We start from the raw sequence: 16,100 nt of genomic DNA on the forward strand, positions 1-16,100 counted from the left end.
GGGTCCCACAGGGATTGGTTCTGCGTCAGGTTCTGTTCAATAGCTTCATCAATGATTTAGATAATGGCATAGACTTATAAAGTTTGCAATACCAAGCTGGGAGAGGTAGAGAGCTTTGGAGGATATGTTTAAAATTCAGGACAAGTGGAGAAATGATCTGAAGGAAATAGGATGAAATTCAATAAGGATAAATGCAAAGTGCTCCACTTAGGAAGGGACAATCAGTTGCACACATACATAATGGGAAATGACTGCGTAGGAAGGAGAACTGCAGAAAGGGATCTGGGGATCATAGTGGACCACAAGCTAAATATGAGTCAACAGTGTAACGCTGTTGGAAAAAAGCAAACTTTATTCTGGGATGTATTAACAGGAGTGTTGTAAGCAAGACACAAGAAATAATTCATCCGCTCTGCTCCGCACTGATTAGACCTCAACTGGAGTATTGTGCCCAGTTCTGGGCAATACATTTCAGGAAAGATGTGAACAAATTGGAGTAAGTCCAAAGAAGTGCAACAAAAATTATTAAAGGTCTAGAAACATGACCTATGAGGGGAGATTGAAAAAATTGGGTTTGTTTAGTCTGGAGAAGAGAAGACTGAGAGGGGACATGATAACAGTTTTCAAGTACATAACAGGTCGTTACAAGGTGGAGGGAGAAAATTTGTTCTTCTTAACCTCTCAGGACAGGACAAGAAGCAATGGGCTTAACCTGCAGCAAGGGAGATTTAGGTTGGACATTACGAAAAACTTCCTGTCAGGGTTGTTTAGCACTGGAATAAATTGCCTAGGAAGGTTGTGGAATCTCCATCATTGGGGATTTTTAAGAGCAGGTTGGACAAACACCTGTCAGGGATGGTCTCGATAATACTTAGTCCTGCCTTGAGTGCAGAGGACTGGACTAGATGACCTCTCGAGGTCCCTTCCAGTCCTATGATTCTATAACACCACCTCAGGAAGGGAGGAGGGTGGAGAGCCTGCCATGGAGACAACTGTCCAGGCTATTAGCTGTATCTGAGCCCTTCCCGGCTGACCAGGGGAAAGATCTCACTCTAGAGAGCATAGGAGTATGTGTCCTAGAGGAGGACCCAGAGGAGGAAACTGGGGGATGAATAGTGGGGGTACAGGAATGTCTCCTCACTGATCACATGGGGGAGGATGCCCAGGGCAGAATGGATGATTCAGCATGTGTGCTTCCAGGCACCCAATCTGTGGCTCAGGCTTTGAGAGGGAACTGTATAACTGACCTGCCGGAGGGGAGCAGTCACACAACTCAGCATGGAAGTATGTCCTCTGGAATGATGGCCGAAGCATTGTTGTACCATGGTACTGTGCTATATAATTGGTTATGTTTTGGCTATATACTGTGTATGTTTTATAGTAAGAATTAAGGTATTAGAATAAATGAATAGGATAGTGGATACTAGACTCCAATCACCCTGATCTCTGCTGGGAGAGCAATACAGCGGTGCACAGACAATCCAGGAAGTTTTTGGAAAGTGTAGGGGACAATTTCCTGGTGCAAGTGCTGGAGCAACCAACTAGGGGCAGAACTCTTCTTGACCTGCTGCTCACAAACAAGGAAGAATTAGTAGAGGAAGCAAAAGGGGATGGGAACCTGGGAGGCAGTGACCATGAGATGGTCGAGTTCAGGATCCTGACACAAGGAAGAAAGGAGAGCAGCAGAATACAGACCCTGGACTTCAGAAAAGCAGACTGACTCCCTCAGGGAACTGATGGGCAGGATCCCCTGGGAGATTAACATGAGGGGGAGAGGAGTCCAGGAGAGCTGGCTGTATTTTAAAGAATCCTTATTGAGGTTGCTGGAAAAAACCATCCCGATGTGTAGAAAGAATAGTAAATATGGCAGGCAACCAGATTGGCTTAACAGTGAAATCCTTGCTGATCTTAAATGCAAAAAAGAAGCTTACAAGAAGTGGAAGACTGGACAAATAACCAGGGAGGAGTATAAAAATATTGCTCAGGCATGCAGGAGTGAAATCAGGAAGGCCAAATCACACTTGGAGTTGCAGCTAGCAAGAGATGTTAAGAGTAACAAGAAGGGTTTCTACAGGTATGTTAGCAACAAGAAGAAAGTCAAGGAAAGTGTGGGCCCCTTACTGAATGAGGGAGGGAACCTAGTGACAGAGGATGTGGAGAAAGCTAGTGTACTCAATGATTTTTTTGCCTCTGTCTTCACAAACAAGGTCAGCTCCCAGACTGCTGCACTGGGCAGCACAGTATGGGGAGGAGGTGACCAGCCCTCTGTGGAGAAAGAAGTGGTTCGGGACTATTTAGGAAAACTGGATGAGCACAAGTCCATGGGGCCGGATGCGCTCCATCCGAGGATGCTAAAGGATCTGGCAGATGTGATTGCAGAGCCATTGGCCATTATCTTTGAAAACTCATGACGAATGGGGGAGGTCCCAGATGACTGTAAAAAGGCTAATGTAGTGCCCATCTTTAAAAAAGGGAAGGAGGAGGATCCGGGGAACTACAGGCCAGTCAGCCTCACCCCAGTCCCTGGAAAAATCATGGAGCAGGTCCTCAAGGAATCAATTCTGAAGCACTTAGAGGAGAGGAAAGTGATCAGGAACAGTCAGCATGGATTCACCAAGGGCAAGTCATGCCTGACTAACCTAATTGCCTTCTATGAGGCGATAACTGGGTCTGTGGATGAGGGGAAAGCAGTGGATGTGTTATTCCTTGACTTTAGCAAAGCTTTTGATATGGTCTCCCACAGTGTTCTTGCCAACAATTTAAATAAGTATGGGGTGGATGGATGGACTATAAGGTGGATAGAAAGCTGGCTAGATCGTCGGGCTCAACGGACAGTGATCAACGGCTCCATGTCTAGTTGGCAGCCGGTTTCAAGTGGAGTGCCCCAAGGGTTGGTCCTGGGGCCGGTTTTGTTCAATATCTTCATTAATGATCTGGAGGATGGTGTGGACTGCACCCTTAGCAAGTTTGCAGATGACACTAAACTGGGAGGAGTGGTTGATATGCTGGAGGGTAGGGATAGACTACAAAGGGACCTAGACAAATTAGAGGATTGGGCCAAAAGAAACCTAATGAGGTTCAACCAGGACAAGTGCAGAGTCCTGCACTTAGGACGGAAGAATCCCATGCACTGTTACAGACTAGGGACTGAATGGCTAGGCAGCAGTTCTGCAGAAAAGGACCTAGGGGTTACAGTGGACGAGAAGCTGGATATGAGTCAACAGTGTACCCTTGTTGCCAAGAAGGCTAATGGCATTTTGGGCTGTATAAATAGGGGCATTGCCAGCAGATCGAGGGATGTGATCATTCCCCTCTATTCGACATTGGTGAGGCCTCATCTGGAGTAGTGTGTCCAGTTTTGGGCCCCACACTACAAGAAGGATGTAGAAAAATTGGAAAGAGTCCAGCCGAGGGCAACAAAAATGCTTAGGAGGCTGGAGCACATGACTTACGGGGAGAGGCTGAGGGAACTGGGATTGTTTAGCCTGCAGAAGAGAAGAATGAGGGGGGATTTGATAGCTGCTTTCAACTACCTGAAAAGGGGTTCCAAAGAGGATGGATCTAGACTGTTCTCAGTGGTATCAGATGACAGAACAAGGAGTAATTATCTGAAGTTGCAGTGGGAAAGGTTTAGGTTGGATATCTAGGGAGGTGGTGTAATCTCCTTCCTTAGAGGTTTTTAAGGTCAGGCTTGACAAAGCCCTGGCTGGGATGATTTAGTTGGGGATTGGTCCTGCTTTGAGCAGGGGGTTGGACTAGATGACCTCCTGAGGTCCCTTCCAACCTGATATTCTATGATCAGCTGTCACTTTTCTATGATCTGTGGAGAGACCCTGATTGAAAGACTCAGCCAGCAAGACTGTGGGAAGAAGTGGTGAGAGAGACTTAGCTGTAAATTCACTTAAAAGATCAAAAGCAACTAAGAAGTTATTTCATTGTAACCAATGCTGACTTTTATGCCTCATTATCTGCAATCACTTAAAATCTCTCTTCTTGTCGTTAATACGTTTATTTTATTGTTTTATCTAGACCAGTGTGTTTGGATTAAAGTGTTTGGGGAACTCCCTTGGCGATAACAGGATTTGTGCACATCATTCCCCATTAATAAAATGATGGACTTATGATGAGCTGGGATTGTCCAGGCAGGTGCTGCGCAGTAGAAGACGCACATTTCTGGGGGAACGTCTGGGACTGGGAGTTTGCTGGTGTAATTCATGAGAGGCTGGGCCGAGCACTCACACAGTGTATCTTGCATGCTGGAGGCTGGCTGTGAGCAGACCAGGAGTGGTGGCTCTCCCAGCGGAGCAGTGTAAAAGGCACCCCAGGTTGGAGAATTGCAATGGGGAGAGGCCATCCAGCCACAGAATCAGCAGCCACATTTGCAACAGGGAAATAGATAATTAAGCTGACGGGGGGTTACATGGAACATTTGCCCCAGAGAAGAGGCCTGTGTCTGTATCCGAGCGCTGGCTGGCATGGGGTCAAAGAAGGGACGGAAGGTGGAATGAGCTGAGCTGAAGGTCGATGTGCTGGAAACAGCCACAACCCGGATCCTTTGCTGCATTGCCAGGGGTGTTAGCTCTCTCCGCCCAGCTGGGCAGGCTGGCTGCATATGTGACAGTGTCAGGGGCCCCACGGCAAAGCCCTTGAGTGCACAGGTACTGCCTGGGGGCCATGACATATGGTCCCTGCTGGACTTTCTAGCCCAAGAACGATGCACAGGAGACGTTGCAGAGATTTTATTTTGGTCTCTTTATTCCAGGCCCCGCTCCCCCGCTGAGCTCTTGCAGAAGTGACCGAGCATGTTAGAACAATACACGCTGCATTGGGGTGCAGGCTACAGACTGCCAACCCCTTCCAGAGCTGGGATAGAACCCAGGAGTCCTGGCTCCCAGCCCCTCCCCCACTCCAATCCACTAGACCCCAGTCTCTGCCCAGAACTGGGAACAGAACCCAAAAGTCCCAGCTCTCAGTTTTCCTCCCCTGCTCTAACCACTACCTCAAAACCTTCTCCCAGAACCAAGGAACAGTCCCAAGAGTCCTGACTCCTGACTCTCCCTCCCCACCTCAGCCACCCCTCCCCTTTAGCTCCCTGGCGCTCCACGGGGTGGTGATGGTTTCAAACCAGCCACGTGGCTGCAGCAGTAACAGGTGCCGCCCTTGTGGAGGAAGACGGGTTCTAGGATTGCCAAAGAATAGATCTCTATGGAACTAGAATATGCTATTAGTGAGACCTCACGTGCTACGGTTTCCACAGCAGCGCCAGGATGGACTGTCCCAGGCCGCCCACCCATGTGCTCCCGCAGCTCCGACAGGGTGAGACGAAAGGTCCTAGATAACTAGCGGGCGTTGCATGCCGAGGGCTCTTCAGATGGCTTTGCCCATGATGAGCATGCTCATGAAGAAGACCATAATGAAGAAGATCCACATGAAGATGCGATCCATGACCTTGGCCACTTTCTTCCACTCACCGCTCCGTTTCTGAGCCGCCTTTTGGTCCCGGAAGCAGTTGGCAATGTACTCGACGTTCCTCAGCAGGCTGCTGTGGTGGCAAAGGCACGGGGTCTTCCCACAGACGTGGTGCTGCTGCCCCTCCCGGCCACACTCTAGCTTCGTACGTGTCCCGGTCTCTTTCCAGTCCTGCTGGCCAGAGGCACCGCTGAGCCTCTGCGGCACCAACTCCTGCTGCGGAGACTTCTCCCGGCATGTCGCGTCCGAGTCATCCTCCGTTGTCTGGGCTCTCTGCTCCTCCTTGGCGGCCCTGCCACTCACCACCTGGACTGTGGGTAGGTGGCCCAGTTGCCGTTTGGGACTTTTGCAGCTCTCCCCCACCTCATAGACAAAGAATAGCCGGGCCATGTACTGCAGGATGAACTTCTTGGCCCACTTGGGCACGGGCTTGGCTCCTGGGCCGCAGTGGTGAATGTTCATGATGAATATGGTCAGTGCGGTGGAGGCCGTGATCATGGTCATGGTGGCAATGTAATACTTCCCTAGAAGACAAGAAGGAGGGATGTGCGGTGACTGACCCAGGAAGTGGGGGACTTGTGGCTACAGGCCCAGCCACTGCTGCTCACCCAGAGGAATGGGACACGGGGACCTTTAACACCAAAACACAAGCTCCTACCATGTAAGCTAAAGAACAACTCCTCTAGCTATGAAGAAGCAGGTTGTTATAGTCCCAGGAATAGCCTCTGTCCTCCAGAGGAGTCCCTTCTACCAGCAGCAAACAAGACGCTGGTGTGAGTCCCTCTAGGCCATCGGAGAACCCCTTGCACAGGGATGGTCCTTCAGCGGCTGGGAACATCAGCTTTAGATACAGACTCTGGTGTCAGTGTGGTGCAAAGCAACCATGCTGCACCTCAGGATCCGGCCTGCAGCCTTCAGACTTGGCTTGATTTTTTTTAAGGTGTTCCTGAAACCTACAGAATACAGCCAAGCTTTAGCCAAGATTTCCCATATGCAGCCCACCTAAACCAACCCCTACTGAAGCCATCCCAACTTAATGGGGGCTGCCTATCTGTCTCAAACACCAACCTCTCCTTAAATCTGCAGTTGTCTGGGTCATCCCAATTCAGGATGCACATGCCAGCAGCAAGAGTTTATAACCTTATAAACCCACTTCAAACATTTTGGAGATCAAGATTTAAAAAAATAATCAAAATCAGATAGAAAAGTCACTGCAGAATTTGTAAGGTCACAAGCATATCAAAATGGTAATTTCAGCCTGAACTGCAATAACCTTAACAAAAGCTTTGTGCAAAAAATAAATAAATAATAGCACCCAAAACATCAGATCATCTTGAAAAATGCTATTTTAGATTTTAAAAATTGTCCACTTTCAAGTAGGCTCAAACATATGAGCCTCAAACTTGGGTTGAGTCTTTGATCTCAATGAGATCTATCAAACAAGCCAAGTTTGAAGCTTCTAATTTCATTTGGTTTTAATGTAGGTATTCTGAGCACAAGATTTCTAAATGAAACACAAAGGTGTAAAAGGGGACCACCCCTTTCCACTTGCTCAAAGAAAACCCTGAAAAAAACAAACCTGAGCAGATTTGGCTCAGACGTTCAAAACAAAAAAAATTATATTTGGGAGTGAGACCAAGCATAGAAAAGTTACTCTGGAAAGGTGTGTGTTTGGTTAGATTCATAGACTCCAAGGCCAGAAAGGCCTATTGAGATGGTCCAATCTGATCTGCAGAACACAGGACAGAGATTTCACTCAGTTTCTGTATCTAGCCCGTAACTTGATTGAGCTACAGCCTATCTGCTAGAGAGACGTCTAATCTTGTCTTTAAGACTGCAAGTGATGGAGAGTGCCCCAGGTCCCTAGGTAAGGCAAGAAAGGGGAACTAGAACAGAAGCTGGGATTCCACCATGGCTGCAGTGTGCTGCTTGCAGACTGTTTTAGCGAAGAGACTGAGGACTGGAATGGACCATGCCCCAGAGCTGATCCTTGCATGGCTGAAGCACATGAATGGTGACCCGGTTTAAAGCGTACCCGTTCTGCGTTGCGTCTCTGCACCTGCCAAGTGGATAGAGGGCTTCCACAGTTGCCCATCCAGCTGCAGGCAGAGGCAGATACTCACCGATCAGTGGCACATTCTCGGAGGGCGGCATGCTCTCTGCCACCAGCAGCTGGAAGACGGTGAGCGCCAGCAGGACCGTCACCCCCAAGGAGACCTTCTCCCCGGAGTCGGCTGGGAGGTAGAAGCCCAGCGGGGCCAGGAAGGAGATCATGATGCAGGGGAGGAGCAGATTGAAGATGTAGAAGGAGGCGCGTCGCTTGAGGAGCAGCGTGTAGGTGATGTCGGGGTAGGGCTCCGAGCAGCAGCCGTAGATTATGACGTTCCTCTTGGCCGGCATGCCCAGCACCTCCCACTCCACGTTCTCCACGAAGTCCGTCAGGTCGCCCGTGTCCAGCCCGTTCAGGAGGTCGATCTGGTTGCCGTTGTAGGTCCACGAGCCGAAGGTCAGTCGGCACTGCTGCCCGTCGAAGGGGAAGTAGGAGACGTCCACCTTGCAGGAGCTCTTGGTGATGGCAGGGGAGTCCCACATCACCTGCCCGTCGTAGCGGATCACCACGTTGGTATCCATGGATCCCGTGAACTGGTCGTCGGCGCTGGAGGGACAGGGAACACAGATGGGAGGAGGGGGGAGGAGTCCTTACATACATGAGACAAGACTGCACGGCCCCGGCTAGCCTAACCCCTCCCCCGCTCTGCTGGGCTTGTTCCTGTAGGGCTGCTCACGAATGCGAGACAGAGCTCGCTGGGTTGGTCCAGTAGGGTCCCTCGTGAGCACTCAGTGGCCAACACAGGTGTGTTTTCATAGGGTTACTTGGTGGTGTTAGAGGGTCACTCAGGAGCAGGGGCCTGTGGGCCTTGATTTTGTTTTTAAACAAATGAGTCATGACACTTCTGCTCTGAGGAGCCCCTCCCCCCCAATAAAAATCACCTGGACTCTGCAAACACATACAAGAAAGAGCCAGGTCCAGTTCTGGGCTTCCCAGTCAGCCGTGCCCAGTCTTTAAACAGCCCCACGCCCGCCTTCTGACAGCTTCCCTCCTGTTCTCCCCTTCGGGGGCGACAGCTCAGCCTGGGACGCCACCCGCTGCACTCAGCTGCTCTGATCGGCAGGCATGGGCTTTACCTGCCTGTGTGCGCGGCCGCTCAGCCGTACCCAGGCACTGTCAGGCCTCAGCGAGCCGATCCCTCTCGCCTGGCTGCTCCCAGCGCCGCACCGGGGAAGGTGCGGGATGAGACCAAAGCAGACACGGTCAGCGAGCAGCAGAATGTGCCAGGAAGGTTTTTGCCTGCTACATCTGCGCAGCCTTTGAGGGGGCCATGGCCCAAGGCAGAAGCTGTTACGCTCACCGGGCCACGGGGGTGCCCGTAACAAGGGGTGCAATTACACGGTCTCTGCATGGCCCCAGGATGCCTACGCTCTGCAGCCTGTGCACGGGAGCCTCTCTTCCGAATACAACCTGTCGCCCTCTAGGGGCTGCAGCCGGCAAAGAAGCACTTCAGTAACCTCCCCTCCAGCTAACAGAGAGCCACCGCTGGCTCAGGTGGCAGGGGCCTGTGTTTATGGAGCTGGAGGGTCCCCGGTTCTCTCTCCCCACCAGGCCACAGGAGCCCTATCTCCAGAAGTGGTGCAGTTTACTACCACGCTGACCTACTTGTTATACAGGACTATGTCAGGTCTCCATACGTAACTACTAGGTATGCGGATGGCGTCAATCCCATCGTAATCGTCCTTAGCCCAGGTCAGGTAGGCATCCACCCACACCTGCCGGATCCACAGGTAGGCAGTCAGGACCTGGTTCCTCTCATCCTGGAATAAGGAGAGTTGGGGAGAGTTGTGTGTGAAATGCAGCCACCTCTGGGGAGCGGGGGAAAAAGACTGAGTAACAGCCACTGTTTTTACACTAACACCCGGTGCATAGGGCAGTGCATTTGCCATTCGCTTTACCACCATGAGGCCACCCTCACAAGGGACCTTGCCAATGGTGACACATGCTTCGCTTTCAGCTTGAGAAGAATGCCAGGGAAGTCCATGGGACTGTGCAGGATTGGACAAATTAGAGGATTGTGCCAAAAGAAATCTGATAAATTTCAACAAGGAGAAGTGCAGAGTTCTGCCCTTAGGACAGAAGAATCCCATGCACTGTTACAGACTAGGGACCGAATGGCTAGGCAGCAGTTCTGCAGAAAGAGACCTAGGAGTTACAGTGGACAAGAAGCTGGATATGAGTCGACAGCGTGCCCTTATTGCCAAGAAGGTTAATGGCATTTGGGTTGTATAAGTAGGGGCATTGCCAGCAGATCGAGGGATGTGATCATTCCCCTCTATTCAGAATTGGTGAGGCCTCATCTGGAGTACTGTGTCCAGTTTTGGGCCCCACACTACAAGAAGGATGTGGATAAATTGGAGAGAGTCCAGCGGAGGGCAACAAAAATGATTAGGGGGCTGGAGCACATGACTTATGAGGAGAGGCTGAGGGAACTGGGATTGGTTAGTCTGCAGAAGAGAAGAGTGAGGGGGGATTTGATAGCTGCTTGCAACTACCTGAAAGGGGGTTCCAAAGAGGATGGATCTAGAACAGGGGCGGGCAAAGTTTGGTCTGAGGGCCGCATCGGGGATTATAAATTGTAAGGAGGGCCGATTAGTGGAGGAGGTCATGGCCCAGCCTCCACCTCTTATGCACCCCCCCCGCCCGGGACTCCTGCCCCATCCAACCACCTCTGTTCCCTGACGGCCCCTCTGGGACCCCTGCCCCATCCACACACCCCTGCTCCCTGTCCCGACTGCCCCCGGACCTCTGCCGCCCCATCTCTGTCCCCTGACTGCCCTCTGCTGCCCCATCCAACCCCCCCTCCTTCCTAACTGCCCCCCGGGACCCCTGCCCCCATTCAACCCCCTGCTTCACCCCGACCACCATCCAGACCCCACCCCCTGACCACCACCCCGAACTCCAGTGACCTCTATCCAACCGCCTCACCGCGCTGCCTGGAGCACCGGTGGCTGGCGGTGTTACAGCCGCGCCGCCCGGCTGGAGCCAGGCCACGCTGCTGCCGCCGCTACCATGCAGCTCAGAGACCGGGTCAGGCCAGGCTCTGCAGCCGCCCAGAGCATTGCGGCGGTGGCGGAGCAAGCAAGCTGAGGCTGCAGACGAGGGGGGAACAGCGGGGGAGGGGCCGGGGGTGAGCCTCCCAGGCCAGAAGCTCGGGGGCCAGGCAGGACAGGCCCGCGGGCTGGATGTGGCCCATGGGCCATAGTTTGCCCACCCCTGATCTAGATTGTTCTCAGTGGTACCAAATGATAGAACAAGGAGTAATGGTCTCAAGTTGCAGTGGGGGAGGTTTAGGTTGGATATTAGGAAAAACTTTTTCACTAGGAGGGTGGTGAAGCACTGAAATGGGTTCCTTAGGGAGGTGGTGGAATCTCCTTCCTTAGAGGTTTTTAAGGTCAGGCTTGACAAAGCCCTGGCTGGGATGATTTAGTTGGGAATTGGTCCTGCTTTGAGCAGGGGGTTGGACTAGGTGACCTCCTGAGGTCCCTTCCAACCCTGAGATTCTATGATTGGGCCTTGGAGCCAGACTATGTTAGAAAACCTACCACATCAGGGGATCACAGATCAGTTCCTCTTTGGGCTGGATGGGACCAGATCCCAGTGCAGCCATGTTACTAATTCCTGTTAGCCCTCACTTTGGGGTTAGGACACTGTCACTTAGCTAGTGGTGAGGGTCTTTGGCCCAGGATCTAGCCCTTGGTTCTGCCCCAACACAGGGATGCAAAGGGTGCACTTGGAGGTGACATTCGGAGTAACCTTCTCAGCCCCCATCTGGATTGTTTGTCCTGCAACCCTCAGAGCAAGGCCTCCGTCTCCCAGCGGGTGACACGTCTCGCATGGCCTGCACAGTCTAAGGAATGGCCTGTATTTCACAGACATACCATGTCGATGATCTGAGACAGGGTGATCTGCAGGGTGACGTTCAGCACCCGGTCCGTGTCCTCCACCGGTCGCAAAGCGTTGGAGTAGTTGGCAAACAAGTCGTGGAGCAGCTTGTAAGCGAATTTTCCCTGAGCTCCCGAGCAGCCTAAATAAATAGATAAAAAAGACACACGGCAAAGCTGGAGGGGAACCAGGAAGCAAAGGGCAGCAGGGCGGTGTAGAACCCAGCACTGATAAGCTGTGCATGCAACCCCCTGAGCTAACTGCACAGCTGAGACCACGCAGAGCTGCTGCCAACAAGGGTATATCTGTGGGGCAGAGCAGTGGTCACTGTGACCTAAGAGCATTGCTGGGCCTCAGGCAAGGGGCTCGTGGGGAACCGGTCGTGAGTTTCAGCCGGTCTGACCAGTTCAGTGCCCCCCAACTCACTTATAGCCATCTGTATACAACAGGCGTCGTGTAAGGCGTCATTGGAAAACCAACACCGCACTGGTCATTGCTATTCTGGAGTGGTCTATATATGGTCAACACCCAGAGGGCTGTACAAATGTGAAGGAAATATAGGACTAGGTTGTATAGTCCAGAGAGTGGGGAAACAGGTTTTTCCAGACAAAGGAAAAGCGATGGCTCCCTCCAGGTGCAATCACAATCACAAGTCAAGCCACTCGTTGGCGTAACAGAGGCTGCAGCGACAGATGAGCTTGCATTGTAGAAAGCACCAGCAGGGAAGAAACTGCCCTGGAATCTTCTCCATCAGACGTCCCGGCACCGTTCCTCATGCCAGGGGCAAGGAACTTTGAGATGGGAACATTTCAGAAGTTCACAGGACTACACAAGAGGGGCACAGAACCCCAAGGGATCTTTCACCTAAGATGACAAAGGAACTGAGCACTTTGGACTTCGTTGAAGATCCTGACCAAGGAGTGGCCAGCCACCTCACTGGAAGGTGTGAGCTTCTTACCTCAAAGAAGGTAGACTGTAGTTTTGTTAAGTTTTAGGCCTGGTCTACAGTACGGGGTTAGGTCGAATTTAGCCGCGTTAGGTCAATTTAAAAATGAATGCGTCCACACAATCAACCCCGTTCCATCGATCTAAAGGACTCTTAAAATCAACTTCTGTATTTCTCCCCGGCGAGGGGAGTAGCACTAAAATCGACTTTGCTGGGTCGAATTTGGGGTGGTATGGATGCAAATTGACGGTATTGGCCTCCAGGAGCTATCCCAGAATGGACAGCACTTTGAATTCCGATGCACTAGCCAGGTACACAGGAAAAGCCCCGGGAACTTTTGAATTTCATTTCCTGTTTGGTCAGCGTGGCGAACTCAGCAGCACAAGTGACCATGCAGTCCCCCCAGAATCGTAGAGCATATAACATTTCTATGCTACCCCTATCATCTCCGTCCCTGAGGTTATCGCAGGTTAGAAGGCAAAAAACCCACTCGCAATGACATGTTTTCCGCGCTCATGCAGTCCTCCTGCATTGACAGGGCACAGCTTGATGCATGGAGGCATTCAGTGGCAGAGGCCAGGAAAGGACATGATGAAGCGTCCGTTGGAGGAGCAAATGGACATGATGATGAAACGTCTGTTGGAGCTGCAGGAAAGCCAACAAGTGCACAGCCCCCCGCTGCATCCACTGTATAACCGCCTCCCCTCCTCCCCATGTTCCACAGCCTCCTCACCCAGATGGCACCTAGCCACTCCACTGCAGAGGATGGCCCAAGCAACAGCAGGCTGTCATTCAAACAAATTGATGTTTAGTGTGGCTACAATAAGCAATGTGGCCTTGTCCTTCCCTCCTCCCCCAACCCATCCAGGCTACCTTGTCCGTTATCTCATTTTTTTTTTAAATTAAGAAAGAAAGAATGCCTGGTTTCAAAATAATAGTTACTTAATTTCAAAGGAGGGAGGGTGGTTGGCTTACAGGAAATTAAATTCAACAAAGGGGGTGAGTTTGCATCAAGGAGAAACACACACAATTGTCACACCGAAGCCTGGCCAGTCATGAAACTGGTTTTCAAAGCCTCTGATGCACAGCACTCCTTACTGTGCTCTTCTAATCGCCCTGGTGTCTGGCGCAAAACGATTGTCTGCCGTTGCTTTCATGGAGGGAGAGGTGACTGACGAAATAAACCCTCAAACCACAGACGTTGGGAGCTTAACCCAGAATTCCAATGGGCGGCGGAGACTGTGGGATAACTACCCACAGTGCACCACTCCATAAGTCGATGCTAGGCATGGTAGTGAGGACGCACTCCGCTGACTTAATGCGCTTAGTGGACATATGCAATCGACAATATAAAATCAATTTCTAAAAATTGACTTCTATAAAATCGACCTAATTTCGTAGTGTAGACATACCCTTAGTCACTAGAAAGTGTAGTGATGATTAACTCCGGTCAAAGCAATGAGCCACTGGGCTTTTGTCTCTTTGAAGGAGCAATGCACCTTAATTACTCCTCTGAGCGACCCAGGAGAGGACAGGACATTTCAGGGCAGATGGTCTGGGAGAGATTCAGGCCTGGGAGGGTGTACCATGTTGTGGGGAGGTCTGGCGCCAGGACTGGCTCTAGGTTTGATCTTATTTAATGTAAAAGACAGACGCAACTCCTGGTACCTTGGTAGGCACCAGCTGGAAAGCAGGGGGTCGGAGCAACCCCCAGGGGAAAGAGTTTCTGCTGTTCCTTCATGTGACCCTTCCATACCGTCTGTTGTTCTCAGGCTCCTGGCCTCGCTTGGTTAAAGTCTAGGAGTCACATTATGAAACACCTGTAAACCCAGGTATTCATAGCCCTGGACTGGGGGCACGCCTGCCAGTGCGAATACAGAGCCCAGGACAGCCCACCCAAAGGAACCGCAAGGCCCTTGTGCATGGGAACGGGATCATTTGTCTAATGAAATCATGGCTCAGCCCCACCTGGCCTGTCCTCGACACATCAGTCTGAGAGCCCCAACACCCCTGTGAGGCAGGGAAGTTCTAGGATTCCCCTTTTACAGATGGGAAACTGAGGCACAGAGCAAGGCCAAGTGACTCACCCAGGGTCACACAGGAAGTCTGTGGCAGAGCCAGGGTCTCCCAAGTCCTGGGCCGCCTGGAGGCAAAAGGCTGCAAACCCCATCACCTCCTTCACTGCCCATGTTCTCCTCCCGCCCAGCAGCATGGGAAGGGAGGTGGAGCAGGGCAGTTTACCCAGACTCAAGCCCATGTGACAACCCCCTTCTCCACTTCGCTGACTCAGAGATGCCAGGGCCTTGGGGGAGGCGGCCATCTGGATCCCCGATGGGGGGGAAATCATGCTCCCCCCACAGAAGAACTAGATCCCCTCTCCCAGGCAGGCAAGGCCGTTCCAGCAGAAGACATACACACACACACCAGGTTCACAGCAGTGACCTGGGAATGCCAGGGCCAGTGGCCACGAATGGCCTGTGGCATTTGGGCGCAGCAAGACAGTCTAGAGCAGAAGCAGGCCAGGCTCAGGAGAAGCGAGCCCAGCTCCCCAGGGCTCTGATTCCTACGGCACAGAGCAGCTCCAGTAATGAGGAAGAAGTGCAGCCTCCCAGCCCCGCCTGCCGGGAGCGAGAGGGGATCGCGGGGCCAAGCACCCGCTCTGTGCGAGCGGGCACGTGTCCCGGCTTTCAGGCAGCCACGGCCCACAGAACCTTGCTGCTGTCCTGCTGCACTGAGCCTCCCACCGGACACGTCGGGGAGACCAGCCAGCGCCGCGTGCTGACCAGCTGCTCTAACCAGCTTGCAGGGCTGAAGCCAGGTAGGGCTCTTGGACCGTTCTGCTTAGACCTAATCCCAACTTTCATTCCAGGGCAAGGCTGGCTCTGCTGCTGCAGGCCCATGGCTGGTCCTGGGAGCTCGGCTGCCTATCCCTCCGATAAGCTTCTGTGCAGAGCTTCTCACCCGTAGATCCCAACACCCTCTGCTAAGGCAGGCAAAGCTCACTAGCCCCCTAGATAAGAGATACAGAGGCCTCCCTTTCCCATTGCTAGCAGCCCAACAGCTGACTCTGAATGGCAGTATGGCCGCCACTTTGAAACAGACACGCACCCAATACTTTACCTTCCAATTAAATCCAGTGTTTCCAAAGGAATGTGTCACCCCCGCGCCACCCAGAAACAATCCCAAAAGCGCCGTAGCCTTCGTTTTCTACTTGGATTTTAGAACACAGAACCAGTCTCTGTACAGTCTTTGGCAGTGCGGCCATATGGCCATACAGATTGGCAGCTATTTCAGGGGTTGATCAGATGTTTTTTGGTGCAGTCCTAGCTGTGCCTCTCACACGGAGCAGACGGATGCACATTTCCAAGCTGCCTTCAGCTTGGGCATTAATTTTGAGCTTCTCATTATTTGTCGCCATTCCCAAGCTCTGTATTTGTCCCATTGGTTAAATAAAGACCTCAAAGATTAAATCCTAAGGCCCAGCAAGAATTAAATGACCGAACAAATGCCCCCTATGCAAAGCATTGCTTCTGCGCATTACGCATCAGTCCAACAACTGAAGAACATGTACCCACTTCTCCCCTGCCCTGCCACTTCCCCTTCCATTTAGCTCCTCCCGCCCCCCAACTAAACCCACCTAGAAAAGTCAGGACACTAAATGCTGTTTGCTGCCATCGCATTGTTCCCTCT

General features: G+C 51.9%; 1 protein-coding gene across 1 annotated transcript; it reads right to left on the reverse strand.

Moving 5' to 3' along the window:
• Positions 1-4,757: 4,757 nt before the first annotated feature.
• On the reverse strand, positions 4,758-15,828 carry CHRNA10 (cholinergic receptor nicotinic alpha 10 subunit). The gene is made up of 5 exons (XM_045002224.1): positions 15,751-15,828; positions 11,461-11,640; positions 9,185-9,339; positions 7,593-8,125; positions 4,758-5,993 (listed from the first exon to the last, which is right to left on the reverse strand). The coding sequence occupies exons 1-5, from the start codon at positions 15,826-15,828 to the stop codon at positions 5,368-5,370; spliced, it is 1,572 nt and encodes a 523-aa protein (XP_044858159.1). The 3' UTR covers positions 4,758-5,367.
• Positions 15,829-16,100: the final 272 nt, after the last annotated feature.

The sequence above is a fragment of the Mauremys mutica genome, chromosome 1 (genome assembly GCF_020497125.1).
Source record: "Mauremys mutica isolate MM-2020 ecotype Southern chromosome 1, ASM2049712v1, whole genome shotgun sequence".
In the NCBI taxonomy this organism is placed as follows: domain Eukaryota; kingdom Metazoa; phylum Chordata; order Testudines; family Geoemydidae; genus Mauremys; species Mauremys mutica.